At 61.0% G+C, this 17565-nt stretch overlaps 1 protein-coding gene across 10 annotated transcripts in view; it reads left to right on the top strand.

The window, feature by feature from the left end:
- NTNG2 (netrin G2) overlaps positions 1-12897 on the top strand; it is a 79644-nt gene extending 66747 nt beyond the window's left edge. For 8 of the 10 annotated variants that reach the window (XM_070518477.1, XM_070518472.1, XM_070518473.1 and 5 more), the window contains 7 exons: positions 1961-1987; positions 2895-3032; positions 6321-6395; positions 7940-8035; positions 9615-9782; positions 11295-11429; positions 11945-12897. In XM_070518477.1, coding sequence (XP_070374578.1) covers positions 1961-1987; positions 2895-3032; positions 6321-6395; positions 7940-8035; positions 9615-9782; positions 11295-11429; positions 11945-12180 — 875 coding nt within the window. In that variant the 3' untranslated portion in view covers positions 12181-12897. The remainder of the gene's footprint in view (positions 1-1960; positions 1988-2894; positions 3033-6320; positions 6396-7939; positions 8036-9614; positions 9783-11294; positions 11430-11944) is intronic. The other 2 variants (XM_070518476.1, XM_070518478.1) reach the window with 2 other exon arrangements.
- Positions 12898-17565: the final 4668 nt, after the last annotated feature.

The raw sequence follows: 17565 nt of genomic DNA, 5'->3' as shown, positions 1-17565 counted from the left end.
CTGAAACCTCTCCTCCCCTCCATCCCACAGGGGCAGCCAAGGCCTCCTTGTTCAGGGGAGCTCCGGGAGCCGCCCCCGCTCCCTGCTTCCCCAGGATCCCCGGGAACTGTCTGCGAGGCCCCCAAACCGCAGGAAGGAGGGGTTTCTCATGGAATACCCGGGAGCAGGGGTGAGGCTGGAGGGGCTTTCTCACCGGGGCTGCCACCTTCTCTGGGGCAGCCAGGAGAAAATAGCCAGAGACACAGACTGAAGTGAGTCTGGTTAGCTTCACCCTCCCTTGCCCCTGCCCCATGTCTCTGTCTCCGCAAGTGGCACGGACACGCAGGGGCCCGGGTGCAAGTCTTGGAGTCGCCCTGGACCTGCAGACCCTCCGTCCCCACCTGCTCCCATCTCCCCATCTCGTCCCTGCAGGAGCGCCCTGCCCTCGGGCTGCGCCGGGCCATCCTCCCCTCCACAGACAAAGGGCTTTCCTCACCTGGGTGCCCACCTGTCCAAAGCCTTCGGTGCCCCCCAGCGCCCTCAGAGTAAAACCCTAACAAGTCAAGCCCCCCATACCTGTAAGATAAGCTTACCCTGCCAGCTCCCACCACTTCCCACCTCCGAATCCAAACGCCCTCCAGGTCCACTTCCCTGAACCGCCCGCCCCCCAGTGTCTCTTGTGACTGGATCTTCACGTCCCCGTGACTTGGAACACTCCCCTGTAACCCTCTGTGACTCTCACCTGGCTGTCTCCCTCACCCTCCAAGGCCCAGCTTGGAGGTCACCTTGTCCATCTGTTCCTGCCCCCCAGCCTTCACCACGCACCCTCACATGGGAACTACGTGTGTCCCTGCCTGCCCTCCCTTAGCACGTCTGCCCCCTGAGGCTGGCCTCCCGTGGCATCCTCAGGGTCTAACTGGCTGGCCTCCCATGGCGTCCTCAGGGTCTAACCGGTGCCTGCCTGTCCTCATCTGGTCCTCGTAGCGGGAGCTCAGATGTGCTGGTAAAGGAGGGAGGGGGTGTCGCACAGGCACGTCTTCCCAGGCTCCCTGATTGTCCCACCTCAGGGCTCACCCACCAGAGGTCCACACACCACACGTCCCCCTACTGCCACCACAGGCCACCCCGAGGGCCTAGTGGGCGCTGAGAGGCTTCTCAGACACTGCCTTTCTCAGGACCACCTGGAGGGGGAAGGCGGCTCCAGCTCGTCCTTTCGGGGTCTGTGGCGATTCTTGCCCCAGTCAAACCAGGCCTTAGGCCTTGCTCAGCCGTGGGGCCTGGACACAGACAGAGGGCCGGCTGGAGTCAGGCCTCTGCCCCTCACCACTGTGCGGCCTTGAAGGAGTCCTTTGCCCCTGAGCCCTGTTTCCTCATCTGTAGAATCCGGACCCTAATAAGCCCCCCGGGGGCTGTTGTGAGGACTAAACTTCTCCCGTGGGGCCGTGCTCAGCTCAGAGCCTGGCTCGTAGGAAGCGTGGCAGCCGCGCTGGCATTATTCTTAGGTGAGTTATTGGGCTGTCCCTCTGTTTCCCCAGATGGGAGCACAACAAGGTTCCCTTTGGTAGCAAATTCCATCAGGGCCCCAGGAAACCAGTCTGACCCCCCAGCTGTGACCCTTGTGTCCCCCGACATCCCATCATCCCCTGGAGAACAGCCTCCCGCCTCCTTGTCCTCCCTGGAGGACCCGAGGCTAAAACCAAATCGGAGGAGTGTGTGTGAAGCCCCCAGCAGAGTGTTTGGCACTTAGCAGGTCCCCGAGGGTAAGTCATGGCTATGAGACTCATTTCTCCACCTGCAAAATGGGCTAATAGCCCCTCCCCTCCAGGCAGCGAGATGATCCTCCCAGTCTTGCGCAGCGAGGGCTCAGGTTCGGGGTCCAGTCGCGCCGTTTCCTCCCCGCCCTGCGGCCCCTCGTCTGTCTGCAGGGCGGAGGCCCCGGGCTCCCCAGCCCTCGGCGTGCTGACCTTTATTCTCTCTGCAGGTGCCGCTGCGGGCTCCGCCATTGGCAGTAAGTACGCACCCGGGTCCCCGCCCCGGGAAGGCGGGCACGAGCCTCCTTGCACGTCCTGGAGAGATGGGGAGAGGAAAGATGGGGTGTTCCTGTGCCCCCGGGCCCGCGGCCTCTCCACACCTTCCTCTCGTTGTGCCCATTTGCTGCTTCACGCCGCCCCTCCTTCCTTCTCCTTTGTGGTCACAGCCACGTGCCTCTCACAGCTTCCCCCTTGAGCTTCTTGGTTTGGGCTGCTTTGGAAAGTCTCCTTGACCCCTGGGTGAACTAGCTGCTCCTCCCTCTCCCACCAGACAAGAGTGGGGGTCACCTTCCTCCCCGACCCGTGGTAGGCTCCCTGGCAGCCTGACCGTGGGGTCCGGCCTCGCTCCAGGCAGCCTGCAGTTATCACCCTGCAGCCGCTCGGCTTGGGCCCAGAGCACTGGAGGAAGCGGGGAGGGGGGGAAGGGAGGGGGGCAGGGGGGGTCTTGGGAGCTCAGCGAGGAGGCAGAGAGGGTGGGCGTGGGTGCTGGCAGGCCATCCTGAAGTCATCTTCAGCTACCGCCTCTCAGGTGCTGGAAGCGCCAGGCCTGCGCTAAGCAGGATGCTCTAGCGTCTCATTTCATCCTTGCACCAGAACCCTAGGTGGGTATCGCGGTCTGAGTCAGCAGGAAAGGACCAGCCAGTGGGAAAGAGACCCCCAAAGCTCAGAAATGTTTCTGGGGGGCGCTGCTTCCCCACCCCCTCCCCCGCAGGGCTCTTTGGGGGCAACATCCCACCCAGGCTGGGCCACCACTGGACGGAGAGGGCACCAGAAGGAAGTTGGATCCTGGGGGGGATGCAGCCATTCCATGAGGTCTTAGTTGCTTCTCTGTGTTGCCCCTCACCCACCAGCTCCTCCACTCTTGCTTCTCTCATCTCTCGCCAGGCATCAGCAGGTCCCGGAAAGACCCTGCCCCCAAAGCCCCTGTGGCCACTGTGGCCGTGAAGGGGGACCCCGCCACTCCTGCCCCCAGCATGCCCACCGCTTGGGCCCCCAGGGCCCCCAGCAACCCACAGCCCACAGGTGGGTGCCCAGGTGCAGCCCCACTGCCCTGCCCTTCCCCACCTCTCTCCCGAGTTTCTGCCTGTGTCTGTGAGGTGCGATGCTGGGGGGTCAGCTCTGGGGAGAGCTTGGCTCGGAGAGTAGAGGATGCTAGAACTCTAGAGCCACAAGAGCATGGGGCCCAGGGGCCTTCAGACCATCGGGACCCCCCTGTCACGGGCCCCCAGCCAGAGGATACAGGGCTCACTTTAAGTTCCTGGAATGTTCTTCCTCTTGCCCCCCAAGGCACTGCTCAGGAGGGCCCTGAGACCACCATGGCCAAAAGGACAGGGTGACCTAGGAGGAAGGGGCCTGGTGGCAGCAAGGCCACGTGAAGTTCACTCAAGGCCGGGGCCTGTCTCTCAGCAGCACTCCTGCCTCAGTGCTCCACAGAGCCAGCCGTCCCCGCCCCCTGACCCCGGCCACCCTACACCCTGCTCTGCCCCCAGCCAGCCAGCAGCCAGCGCTGGGAATGGCCAGTGTGGGATTAGCTGAGAAGGCAGACTCCTCAGATCAGCAAGGCGGAGGGCGCCTCTGAGCCTCTGAGCGGGGTTTTTAGAACATGGACTGCTGGGCATTTCGGGGCTGAGTGTGGGGGGCAGGGCCAGGCCGGGGCCCACTTCCTGACCCACGTCAACCAGGGCAACCCCACTCAGGGGTCTGCAGCTACAGACAGGCTGGGAAACACCCATTCTCTAATGCAAATTCCCCTCCAAAGGCAGGATTTGTGTGTTTTCGAGGCTTGGAGTGCTGGGCTGGTCCTCTGGTCTCACCTGGGGAGTCCTGTGAGACCCTGCCCACTGCATGTGCCAGGAGTCTGAAAGGACTCAACCTTCCAGAGGGTTCCAGGAAGATGGCAGCCAAGGGGAATCCTTCCTGGTCCCAGCTGGGACCCAGAAGGGGCATAAGATAGCTCTTTTTCTCTCTCCCTCCTTCTCCACGGAGGCATTTGCAGGAGGTGAGGGCTAGCAGGACACTCGAGGACTTCAGGGGAGCCTCCTGGCCCAAGAATCCTCTTTGGGGTGGAGGATGGGGTCACTCTGGGAATTCCAGGCTCCGGACATGAGCTGGTTCAGCCGCCTGAGACTTGTGCTTTTTTGCTGAGCCTGTCGATGGGCGGACGGGAGCAAAAATAGTCGTGGTGGGTGCTGTGTCTGCCTGCAAATGGTGGTCTGTCTGGGTGGGAGGCCAGACGCGCGCTCTCTCTCTCTCTGTCTGCACACACACACACACACACACCTCAAGGAACATTGCACCCATTGTCAGAGCTGCCTTGATTTGGCGGAGGGCGAACTGCGAAGCTGGGAGTTAAGGAGAGAGTCAGAGGCAGGGCAGTGAGCCTGGAAGAGGTGAGGTTAGAGTCAGGAAGGTCCTCGGGACCCACATGGTGAGGAGGTGGCCCCCTCCCTCCAGGCTGGACTATCAAACACTTAGTGAGGGTGTGGTCAGCTCTGATCCTGAGCCCAGCACCGGGTACAGGGCATTAAGGGGAGAAGGTGGTTCCAGAGGGACAGCTGGGGACCTGAGCAGCCTGCCTCTAGGGATCATCCCTCCTCTTTAGCAACTGAAGCCAATGCATGGGGCTCCCATTATTCCTGGACCCCCACTGACAATGACAATGGCTCCAGGTGGTGGAGAGTGGACTTCCCCTGGCCTAAGAGCCACTCTGGCGTTGTAGTCCTCGCTCACAGCTCGGTCAGGTGAGGGCTGTTATTTTCCTAGTCCGGTAGGTGAGGATAGGAAGGCTTAGGAAGAAGCAGCTAGATTTTACGGCATATAAATCACACCTCAATAAAGCTGTTTAGAAAGAAAAAAGAAAGAAAGAAGCAGCTGCTCAAGGTAACAGGGTTACCAAGGCGCACGGGCAGGACTTGAACTCGAACTCGGGGCTCGCTGACTCCAGGCACCACCTGCCCACTCAGCCCCCGCAGTGCTACCGCCCTGAGGCCTCGGGGAGGAGGCTGGGAGGTGGTGCTGTCTTTAAGGCCTGGCTTGCACAGCTCCAAAGGAACAGACGGGGCCTCCATCTGGTCTTGGCACATGACACAGGCCGCTGTGCTGCGAGAATGTTCTTCCCGCACACCTGAGCATGTCCCAGGAGAGCCCAGCCGGGCGTCTTTCCCACCCCCAGAAAGGTCCTGAGTCTCTCCAGGTGCCTCCCAACAGGTGCTTCAGGCTCTTTGGCCAGAGTCCAGCGGGGCCCAGGAACCCCTGCCCAGATGCCTCTCCTGCCTGCCAAGGTCACGCCGTCTGCAGGGAGGGGCTGCCGGCCGGCGGGCAAGGCTGCTCAGACTAATCCCCTCCCTGGCCGGCCCGCGGAGGGTGGAGGGGGAGAGGCACCAAGCCAAGTGCCTCCGGGGCGGGTTTACTGCGGCTCTAATTAAGCCCTTGCCAATTTGGGTCCAGCGGCCTCTTCTCCTCATTGAACACCAAATTAGTGTCAATTTGATGTCCAAAGGCCCCCAGCTCCCAGCTGGAAAGTCTCCCACACTTTTCAGCTGGTAGATTTTCTTTTTCTTTCCCCACCAACCGGCATGGTGCATAATCCCTTTAAGAAGGGGGAAAAATCTGATTTCTCCCCTGCCCCTTTGGGTTTGTCCTTTGAAATTCGGCCCAGAGCCCTTCTTTGCCTTCGCCAGCCTGCCTGCCTCCCCTGTGGTGTGTCCAGCTACTCTCGGAGATGGGCACTGTGGCATCTGGGGTTTGGCTCATGTTGGGGTCCATGAAAATGGGCCCAAACCAGGGGGTGGGGAGGTAGGAAAGGTGCTGACTGGGGAGGCACGCCAGACGTTGGAGGATGCTCCGGTCCCTGGATTGGGGTTTGACAGGAAGCCTTTGAGGACCCTTCTGGACACATTGACGTCTTGCCCAGAACACACTCCCCCTTTACAGCCATTGGGCAGAGACTCAACACAGAGAGGTCTGGGTCCAGGCACGAGACTCCATCTACCTCACCCCTGCAGTCGGAACCGGGGCCACACAGGGAGGGTCGACAAGTTCCAAGACTCAGGTGTCCCACTGAAGAAAGGACTCCCCTCGGGCTTGAAGTCCACCTGTGCCCTCCACAGGCTGCACTCATGTAGATGCTGCCTCTCCAGTAGATTTGGACCCAGTTCTGTGTTGGCCAGTATAGTTAGAACCGCTTCTTATAGTGCCGCTTCTCATAAGGGGCGTGTGGGGCTGTCTGAGTTTGATGTCTCGGTCTGTCCCAGGATTCCCCGACTCCCACCCCCTCGCATAACTCTGTTTCTTCTCTTCTTTCCCCCCAAGAGTGGATCAGGCCACCTACAGCCGCCCCCCTCGGGAAGAGCCCCCCCTGGCCCCAGGTGTCCTCCAGTGCAGAAGGTATGGGGGGCAGGGCCTTAGCTCCTTCGTAGCCCCCTAGGCCCCTCCCTCTGTAGTGGAGGTAGCGGGTGTGTGTGATGGGGACCCAGGGAGGGAGGGGGCCTGCGGGATCTGAGGGGCAGGGCCTGGGAGCTCTACCTGCTCCCAACCCCAACTCTTACCTGCCTAGAAAGGGCCTGTGTGACCTCACCAAACCCGAACCCTCTTCATCCTACACTCTCCCTGAGGGCTTGGGAGCCAAGTGGAGACTCTGCCCTCATAACATAATCCTCTCTCCTGCCACCATCATTCACCAGACACCCCAGGCAGTGAGAGAGCTCAGAGAGAGTCAGAGCGGGCTTCCCGCAGGAGCTGGGGGGGCAGTCAGACCCAGAAGAGGGGTTGACTGAGTAGATGAAGGGAGAACGTAGCATATTCCAGGCGGCAGGACCAGCGGGGGCAAAGGCTTGGTGGTGCGATGGGGGTGAGCAACAGGCCCGGCAAAGCGGAAGATGTGTTGGTTAAACGAAGGCAGTGGGGCATCGTGGAAGGCACTGATCCCCAGCCAAGAGCCTCATTCTTCCACTGCGGTGGGAGGAGACACACATGGGCTCGCTTGTAGCCATGGATGGACACACGCAGGAAGCGCACAGGGCCTGCCTGAGTCTCCAAGAAGGGAAGCTGTCCCCGGTCCCAGCTCACCTTGTTCCCTGGACAGTAGGCCTAATGCCCAGACTTAGGCAGCAGCCCCACCCCACACCTCAAGCTCCCTCAGCGCCAGCTCGCAGCGCTGAGCAGGGCTTCGAGCGCCCTCTGCTGGCAGGCAGTTCCAGAGCCTGAACCACAGTTGGTGAATGTCTGTGGTTCCCAGCAACCTGGAGGCCCCTGGGTCCGGGCATCCTCCCTGGTGATGGACACAGGTAGAGCCCTGCCCTCGACTGACAAGGGCACCACAGACTCCCAAAGGGAGGTGGCAATGCTTCTGGGACAGTGTCATGGTCACCCACAAAGATGGGGCTTGGGGCTCCGGTGGGATCCTGGGCAGTGAAAGGCAGGTGCTGTCTGCGCTCGTGGCTCGGCAACACCTGTGAGTGGGGAATCCGTGGACGGTAGAGGACACTCTATGGCTGGGGCAGGGAGACTGCTCTGGAAAGTAAGGGAGATGCCAAAGTCTCAAATGCCAGCTTCAGACTCTGGATTTGATGCTCAAGGGAGCTTGGAGAAGAGAGGAGAGAGCCAAGCGATGTTTTCAATCAGTTAAAAACTTGTTCGGCTTCAGCAAAGTGCTTAGTGCTCTGTGTGGGATGCTTGGGACAGAGAAGTCATCTGGGAGGATTAGTCCAGCTGGATGCGTAGGAGGTCTCCGAGGGGGGACCAAAGGCAGGGCTGCTTCTGCATGCCCCTGGATGTGCTGTGTCACCTCCAATCTGAGCAGGCGACAGGGCTGCCCCAGAGCTTGCCAGGGCACCTTGGGAGCCTTTGTTGGGCTTTTCCTGAGTCTGGATAGCCCGCCCTGGACAGCTGGACCGTGGCTGATGAAAGAGCTTGTTTCTCATCTCTCCAAGCTGTGGGCACCTCTGCCACTGCCCCTGCCAAGGCCTCCAAACCCTTCCAGCTCAGGCCCAAATCTCCGCAAGTGATGCCTCTTGAAGAATTCCAAGGTAAGAGGAAGGCCCCAGGCCGGATCAGCCCTCCTCCACCCCTCTCCCCCGCCTCACTGGGACAAAGGATGCCTGGCTCGGAAAGCCCTCCCGCAGCAGCTGGGTCAAGGTGAAACTGAGCCTGTCTTCCCTCCCGTCCTCCCTCCCCAGGGGAGCTGGGAGCAGGTATGACTCAGAAGCACAGTGGGCAGGCACAGGGCAGGCAGAGCAGCTGCCAGAAATAGCCAGTCCCTGCTCCCCTGGGAGGTGAGGCCCAGGGGCTTGTCTTGGTGGAAGCAAGATCTGGGACACAGGGGTCACAGACACTACTCCTTGGGACACTTGGAGGATGCCTCACCTTCTCGTTGTCCCTGGAGGGACAAAGTGATGGGGGCAGCTCCAGGAGGCCCAAGGCGTGGGAATGCCCACCATCTCCTCCTGGGCACACCTCAGAGGCTCATTTCTCCAAGGTCTCCCATGTCCTTGACCGCCGACACCTGCTCAGTCCCCACCTCCCATCACCAAAGGGAGGTCGGGTCCCCTGGAGATACACACATGCTATTTCACAAGGGGGGCCGGCATCCTTCCTTGTTCTGCGACAGCCATGTGGCTTTCTTGCTCAGAGGTGTTGAACCCGTTAGGAGGGATACCAAGGGATGGCCCCCATTCTTGCGGCAGGAAAGGTGACTCTTCTCACCAAACCCCACCCCTTTGTTATGTCGTGGGATCCACCACCAACCCGTGGGGGCCTTGCTCTGGGTCACAGGACTTGCCCAGTCCCTGGAGCAGAGGCAGGGCTGGAGGAGACAGCAGGATGGGGCGGAGATGACTGTCCTCGGTCTGGAGTCAGGTGCCTTCAGTAAGAGTCAGAAGCGGGGCCAGGACTAGGGGGAGGCAAAGCGAGATGCCCAGGGCACAAACCTTAAGGTGGCACTCACTCTCAGGGCCGTGCAAGATCGGGCCCTCTGGTGCCAGTCAGATTTGCAGAACAGCACAGGCTGGTAAGAAAGGGTCCTGCAGGTGGGCGTTTTCCTTCCACCATCTTCCAAAGCAGCCTGCGGAGGAAGCTCCTGGCCCATTCCATCTCGTTCAGCGTTCATGCATGCAGCTCTCCTCCCCTGACTCGCTGGGGATACAATGGTGAACGCACACCATGAACCCAGCCACCCCCCTCCCTGAGCTCACAGTCTGTCGGCTTGACCTGACCCTGCATGAATCATTTTCTAATCACCCCGGCATCCCATGGGCATCCTTCAGAGAGCACCTCGCCGTGGCACCCAGCCAGGCCCTTAGTGGGTGCTGCCCATTTATCCTCCTGGGCGTCTGCCCACAGGTCCAGGTGGGAATTTGTGGGCTGGGCCCACACTGGTCCTCCTTCGGGTTCCAAGGCGGCAGGCCTGTCTCTTCCCAAGTAGTACAGAAGTGCTGGAGGCCCAGGGCACCTTCCCGTGCCAGGTCCTACCCCACTACATGTCCTGGGTGGGTCCTTCCTCTCGCTGTGCCTCAGTTTCCTGGAACACACGTTGGGGGGTGGGGGAGCAGGAAGGCACCGTCTCCTTGCGCTCACTGACTTGGCGTCTCTCCCGCTTGCCCGGTGCAGACTGCGAGTGCTACGGCCACTCCAACCGCTGCAGCTACATTGACTTCCTCAACGTGGTGACCTGCGTCAGCTGCAAGCACAACACGCGAGGCCAGCACTGCCAGCACTGCCGGCTGGGCTACTACCGCAACGGCTCCGCCGAGCTGGACGACGAGAACGTGTGCATCGGTGAGCCAGGCGCAGCGCGGGAAGGCGCTGGAATGGGGCGAAGGGCCCAAGGCCGGCAGAGCGCTGTTAGGTGGGGTCTGGAGACCCCTGCGTCTGAATCCCCTGGGGAGGCGGTGGAAATTGCAGCTCCAGGGCGCATTCCAGCTGGGCGTCTCTAAAGACAGAAGCCTCCGGAGTCCGCTCTATTAATAACCTCCCCGTGCGGTCTTTCCCGAAGGCACTGGAGTTTGAGAACCACTGGTTAGAGTCAGACTGGTTCTAGAGCTTGCCTTGCTGCTGTGTGCATGTGAGCAATTCCCTTCCCCTCTCTGGGCCTCAGTTTCCCCATTTGTAAAATCAGGAGGCGGATCGGATCAAAGATTTTCAACCCTTTTTTGTGGTTGAAGCTTCTCTTCAAGTGAAATTGTTCCGATGGGTTGTAAGCAGAGGCCCAACTTACAAAGCCGCCCACCCACAAGCCCCAGTGGGCACTTGGTCTGATTTCCTCAAACGCTGCTCCAGGACTGGCTTTCAGGGGTAGAAAAGGAAGTCATGGGGGCCCTGCGCCTGGGCAGGGGCGGGCCATCCCAGAAGACCAAACCCGTGGCCCCCAGCCAACACCCACCAGCCTGGAAGGGTTGCCCACCAGCCCGGGCTCTGTCTCCTGTAGAGAGCAGGTCTCGGCCCTAGGGTGCCCAGCCCCCTGGGGACCCAATGGCTCATCCCCCACCCAGCTGGCCAGCTCTGGCCGCACAGAGGAGGGCAGCCCACAGAGCTGGAGCCAGCAGTCTGAATTATGGCGGCAGCCTTCAGATAATAACATCAACTCTAAAGTGAGCCAAAGGGAACTGTGCTGCCCCTGTCACACTGGCCAGCTGCAGGGACAGGGCGGGGCCTCTGGGTCCCATTAGAGGTGCCCCTCCTCACCCCCTCCTTTGCCTTCTCTCTCTGCCTGCACCCCTAGGCCCAGCACTGGGCTTCAAGGGTTCCCAGAGTGGGGACATTTGCCCCCTCCCACAGAGCAGAGGCCCCAGGAAACCAACTGGGGAGGGGCCGGGAGAGGCTGGCGGCCTCTGGGGCTGCTCCGCTATTCGGCCTGAAGAGGAGCTATAGGTGTGGGCTACGCCCCCCCCCCCAAAACACACACAGAAACCCCACAGCCTGGATGCCCCACGGCCTCTGAGAGGCTTCTCCCACCTGTCAGAGTCGTAGCTCTTTAGAGGTGGGAGGGATCTGAGCCCGTTCCAGTGACACACGCGGAGACTGAGGCCCAGAGAGGGGAAGGGGCTGGCCCAGGCCACACAGCGCCAGGGCCCAGGATGGGGGAGTTAATGGATGCCAGGGAATGATGACAGTCTTCCCTCAAGATCTGGACACCCCAGACAGCCCCCACCCGCCGTCCAGCCGCGGGGAGCGTCTTCTGCGGAGTGCCGAGACTCGGCGGGGAGGGATGCGGGGCCGGGCGGGTTGGAGGGCCAGGCGGACGGCGCCCACGAGTCGCTCAGGCCGCACGCCGTGCGCGTGTCCGTGCAGAATGTAACTGCAACCAGATCGGCTCCGTGCACGACCGGTGCAACGAGACAGGCTTCTGCGAGTGCCGCGAGGGCTCGGCGGGGCCCAAGTGCGACGACTGCCTCCCCACGCACTACTGGCGCCAGGGCTGCTACCGTGAGTGCGCGCCCGCGGGGGGCGGGGCCTGGTGCTGCCAGAGGCGGGGTGTGGGTGGTGGGCGGAGCCAGCAGGGAGTGGAGGAGCCTGGTGTGACTGGGAATAGTCAGAGGCAGGAAGGCAGTTGGAGGCAAGAGTGGAGCTGGGGGTTGGTTGGAGTTGGGGAGACCCGAAGGACGAGTGGGCGTTAGCCACGGGAAGAGGGTGGAAGGGCGCTCCAGGCACGTGAAACAGCGTGTGTGAAGCTCTGGAGGTGACAAAGCAGGTGCATGTGAAGAACCGCGCCAAGGCCAGTGGGCTGGACAGCCAGGCGCAGTGGCGGCAGGGAGGCGGGGGCCAGGTCTCGCCCGGCTGTTGCTAACATCCATGCGGGGGCCAAGTGCGCCCTGAGCCTCCAACACCCTCTGTCCAGGCCGCGCCCCCAGGGTTCACACGTCCCAGTCGCTGAAGCTCTAACCGGGGGGTTGGAGGGTGGACCGGGCCACCACCCGCGTTAACTGCCCTCCGCCCCGCAGCCAACGTGTGCGACGACGACCAGCTGCTCTGCCAGAACGGCGGCACGTGCGTGCAGAACCAGCGCTGCGCCTGCCCGCGCGGCTACACCGGCGTGCGCTGCGAGCAGCCCCGCTGCGACCCCGCGGACGACGACGGCGGCCTGGACTGCGACCGCGCGCCCGGGGCCGCCCCGCGCCCCGCCACCCTGCTCGGCTGCCTGCTGCTGCTGGGGCTGGCCGCCCGCCTGGGCTGCTGAGCCGGCCCGCGGGACCCGCGGCCCGGGAGGGCCGGTGCGCGCGCCCTGCGCCCTGCGCCCGGGAGCCGGGCCGGCGGCGGGAAGGGTGCGGCCCGAGCTGCTCCCAGGTGCTACTCAGCAGAGTCCTCCCGCCCCCTCAGTGGCACCTGCCCCCTGCCCGGCACTGCAGCAGGGGGCGCCGTGGGGCCCCAGCCCCAGCGACCTGAGATTTTGGTCTTAGTTTTTCTTTTCTATTTCCCGCCGCCCCGCCCCCCCTTTTTTTGGCAGGCGGTGAGGCAGGGGGTGGGGGAAACGCTGCTCACCCCGACCCCCCCCCCCCCAGGTCCTGCCTCCCACCCCACACACACACAGACACACGACTGTTGCGGACGCGCCCTGCGCCGGGCCCGGCTGCCCATCAGCGGCCGCCCCGGAACTCCAGCTGCCTACAACTCCAGCCGCTACCTTGATTCTCTTTTATATTCTCTCTTGGTTTTCCTTTGCAACCCACCAGACCCCAGGCCCCCGGAGAGGCCTGGTGACAAAGGACCCCGCCGTCTGCGGGACGGAGTTAGGAAGGAGGGTGGGGAGGGCTGGAAACTTTGTTTTGTAGAGAACTATTTTTGTTTGTATTACTGTCCCCTGTAAGGAGGGACCCGAGCCCGACGCCGCTCACCCCCCGGGTGGTTGATGGTGTATATTCCGACAGAGTAAAGAATCTGCTCACTGCTGCCTCCACGGCCTGTGTTCTTTCTGTGTGTGTTCACTTACACCCGGCAGGTTTGGGGTTTAAACAGGAGCCCACAAAATCGCCTTAAAGAAACGATTTCCCTCTCAGGGCCACCACCTCCCCAGGCACTTCTGTGAATGAGAACAGGCAGCCCTCCTCCTTGGCCAGGCGTCGCCCTGCCAGTGACCACAGGTTAGGAGCTTCCCCAAACTTAAGAGGTTGTCTCCCTTCTGTCCCTAAAAAAAAAAAAAAAATCCAGAGCTTTTGGCGCTTCTCTTCTGCTGTCCTCAAATTTCAAAGCACATGGTGGACATTGGTTTCGTCGCTGAGAAGTCCCCGGGAAATGAGCGGCAGAGCGTTCTGACAGAGCGTGACTGCCTGGCTGCGATTTCTAAATCAGGATGGATGGGTCCTCTCACTCCTGCTGGACCCCGAGCCTCAGGCCCGCTGCCTGCCGCCGCCTCCTTCCAGCGCCCCCTGCTGGCCAGAGATTCCCAAGGTGGGCGCAGGCAGGCGGAGGTGGGCACCGCCAAGGTCCACAGCAGACCGCCCTGTCCTTCCCCTTTCCCTCCTGGAGGTCAGGGAGGGGCCCTGGGGCAGCAAGGGAGCGGTGAGAGGAAGCTCTGAAGAACGAGGTCCATCAACTGAGGCCCTTTGCCACACGAGGGCCACCACCCCCAGCCCTTGGGCGTTGCACGTCCCCCTGCTGCTTGTCCAGAAGATGGGCATTCTCTCCTCACCTACTTCCTTGCGAGCAGGTTCCCAGCCCCACGACTGGGTTCTGCTTCCTAGTTGCTCCCACAGCCCCACCTGCAGGTACCCTGGGGCCTCGGCTTCCGCCAGCTGCAGCCACTCTTTCAGGGGTGGGGAGTTTAGACCCGCGCCCCTCCCTCCAGTGCCCAAAGCAAGGCTGAGACCGAATTTAGCAAAACTTGGCCTTCAGGATGACAAGAGATTGCCACACAGCGAAGCAGGGGAAGCTACAACTGGATCGGAACTGTGATTCACAGCATCTCAAGGCCAAACGCCGTCACGACCCCGCCCCGCCCCGCCCCACCTCCTCCCTCGGCTCCCACTCCCAACACCAGCTTGCAGCGGTCAGCGCCCAGCCCCCAAAGGAAGTGCCTTCTGTCAGGTCCCGCCTGGCTTCATCCCCCCCATCCCCATGGTCCATCCCCACCTTCTTCCTTATTGACAGTGCCCCACAAAGCCCAGCTAAAAGGAAACATCTCTGGAGCTTCTTGAAGAATGGGAGTGGCCATGTGACAGTTCTGGCCAATGAGATGAAAGCAGGACGGATGGGCAGGGCTTCCAGAAAGTTCCTTAGAAGCATCCCTACCCGAACTCCCCACCAAACCTCAGTTGGCCAGGTTTTGGGCCCTGGCCTTTCTCTCTGGCCCCTCCCCCTGGCGCTCAGTCGCAGGCTGGGCCCCAGCCCCCACCCCCACCCCCGCAGCTCTGGGTGTGAGCGTCCACCTCAGGGATGGTGAAGCCAGGAAGGCGGAAGTTGTTTTTCTGAGATCCCAGCAGAGCTGGGGACCAGCCCTGGTTACCCACCTCTGCACTTCTGAATGTACAAGAAAAATAAATCTTGATGTGATTAAACGCTGGAATTTGGGTTTTCTGTTACATACAGACTTACTAATTCCTAAGTTATTGGCTCTCCCCACCCAGCATCTGGGCCCGCTCAGTCCACTGAAGCCGGAGAGACTAAACCCTCCGTCCCTCAGCTGGAGCCCCCACGTCATAATACTGCCCACGACAACAATGAAGACAGCCGACGACAGCACTAGGCCAAGGGGTTCAGGGCCTTGCTGTCTCGAACCACCTTTTTCCAGAACAGGACCTGCCTCCACCTTCAAATGAGTGCAGGGGCAGGCTGACCACAATCCACCTCCAGATGCCACCAACGGCTGGCTGCAGTTTGTGAACAGTGATGGTCTTCCTCCCGATCATCACAATATTCAAATAGAAAGGAACCACAATAGTGCATCGCCAAACACACCCCCCCAGTCTTGGGTCCAGCTCCCGAGACAGAAGCAGAGCTCGAGACAGGGGTTCGGTGCGTGGATTTGTTGAGGTAGGGAGGGAATCAGGAGAGGGAGAAGGGAACGGCCCCGCATGGGTGTCCAGCCTCAGCCTGCTCCACCGAGGGGGCTCTGGAGTACAAATCACATCTTGAGGCAAGGGGACAGCCTCATGTCAGCCGGCCGTCGGCTTCCTGCTGGTTGGGGGGATGCTGAAGTATAAGCGCCCTGTACAGAAGGTGGGCAGCGGTGAGCTGTTAACAGGCCAGCAGCCGCGGAGGGGGCGGCTCCCATAGAGGGGCTCTGGACAGGGCACCAATGGCGTCTACTGTGCACACACATGTACACACACCTTTGTGTCACTCTGGGTGTGTCCCTGGAAGGCTTCTGAGGGGTCTGGGAGGCGAGAGGCCTTGCTGGGCAGTGCTGTGTCCTCCCCAACATCTCTCGACCCGCCCAGCGCTGTGTCAGCTTCCCTGGGACCAGTCTGTGAGAGCAAGGGCCGGGGAGGTGGAGCGTGTTGTAAATCCAAGTGGCAGCTCCAGTCTCTGAGGACGCGGCTCAGGCCCTGACCTCTGCCGGAGGGTGGAGGGAAAGTTGCCAGCGGCCATTTGGAAAACTCTGACATCTTCCAGGCGGCAGGGAGGAGAAAACAATGTAGTGGAGCCCAAAGTCATCGCCCAGCCTCCTTTGAACAGAGCGCCCTCGTCCCCAGAGCCCACGTTCTGACATTGGGTCCATCCGAGAGGGAAGGAAGAGAGGGCTTCCGTTTCACAGCCTGGATGACAATAGTCACCTGTCCAGGGGCGCTGTGCGAGCATCGTCACAGGAAGCCTCACCTTCACCCCAGGACAGGCGCCTCAGCCTCGGTGCCTTTGACATTTGGGCTGGATACTTGTGGGGGGCGGGGCTTGTAGGAGGAGGCGTCCTGTGCACTGCAGGATGTTTAGTAGCATCCCAGCCTCGGGCCACTAGATGCCAGTAGTACTTCCTGCCCGGCCTGACAACCAGAAGTGCCTCCAGGCATTGCAAATGGGGGGCAGAATTGTCCCCAGTTGGGAACCCGCGCCCCAGGTGGAAGGGATGGTCGTGCCGTTTTACAGAGGGACAAGCGGAGGTCAGGAGAGGGGAAGGGACTTGCCGGAAGTCACACTTGCTAAGAAGCGGGGCAGGAGTTGATTCAGGTCCAGAGCCCAGTTGAACCCAGACCATGCAGCCCCAGGCCCGGGGCAGCCACCCGGGGTGGGACCTACAACTGCTCCTTCTCCCGCCCCTCCTGCCACCTCCGCCCTGCAGCGGGCTCCGGGGCCTCGGAGCAAGGCGCCCTGGGGAGCCAGCCTTCATCGGCTCTTGCTGTCAGGGGACATGCCTCCGCGCCCTGCCCCCACCTGCCCCCTCTCCATCAGCGGGCCTGCTGCGTCGGCGTCCCCGCCTCGCTCCCTGCCATGCCTCACGGGCCTGGGGCATCGATGGGCGCCTGGGGAGTGGCCATCGCACGTCCTGCACTTCCCGCTGGGCCGCTCTCCCCCAGGCCGAGGGATGCCCAGCACGTCCACAGCCAGAAGAGTTAGGGGAAGAGGCCCAGGGGAGAAAAGCCTTACTTATTTATTTTTCCTTTTTAAAACACAAATCACGACTGTAGGGAAGTTAGAAATACAGAAAAGCGAAATAATAATCATTTTTAAATGAAAATCACCCACAATCCTCCACCCAGAGCTAATAACTGTTAATATTTTCTGATGTACGTTTCTAGTACTTTTCTGTAAAACAAACCCGCAGGCAATTTCCCCGCCTTCCTTAAGCCCCTAGCTAAGCTTTGTGCTGAGGCCTGACATCCCTATTTCAAGGATCCCAGCAATGAAGCTGGGAAGTCGGCTCCAGGAGTATAGCCATTTTACAGCTGAGAACACTGAGGCTCCAAAAGCATCCAGGTTGGAGAGCGTAGGCGCAGCACCAAAAACCAGCTTTGGGTGATTTAGCAGAAAAGATTTCTTGAAGGATTGAGGGGCCCACAGACTCAGTGGGGGAGCTGGATGCACGGAGGGTGCCGTGAAGCCAGCATCGCCGCCCAGTATCCTGCCCACGATGGGTTGGCCAGTGAGCCGCTGCTGCTGCTGTCCTGGTGGCCCACTCGCTGCCTCAGGCGCCGGCCCTGCCCTCAGGCCTGCCTCCTGTTGGCCTCCCTGCTGCGCCTCCCACCAGGTGCCCATACCCTCTGTCCACCATTTCCCATTCCATCAAGGGAGGGGGGCTGTCTTTCCCCAACCAGAGGAAGGGCACAAAGAAACAATGACTAGCCAGTACAGAGAGGGTAGGCAAGTCGCCCAGGGTCACACAGCCAACAAGAAGCAGAGTCCAGGATGGAAATCCAATCTCTCTGGCGCAGAAGCCCAAGCTTATAACACTGAGTGGCACCGCTGACACCTTTTTTCTCTATTTTGTTTATTTTTAATAATTCAGCCTCATCTTATACACACCATTTTTAGCCTGCTTTATAAAATTTAGCAATATATCCTGAATATCGAAGGAGGTATTTTAAGATGGAAAAGAAATGCAAGATCCCCTTCTTCCACTTTTGCTGTCACCTTCGCTCTTCCCCACCCAGAGCCCCGGTGGCGGCAGGACTCCAGCTCCCTGCAGGGCTGTCAC

The sequence above is a fragment of the Equus asinus genome, chromosome 10 (assembly GCF_041296235.1).
Source record: "Equus asinus isolate D_3611 breed Donkey chromosome 10, EquAss-T2T_v2, whole genome shotgun sequence".
NCBI lineage: Eukaryota > Metazoa > Chordata > Mammalia > Perissodactyla > Equidae > Equus > Equus asinus.
The sequence above is the reverse complement of the archived record's forward strand: the minus strand, read 5'-3'. Positions and strand labels throughout refer to the sequence as shown.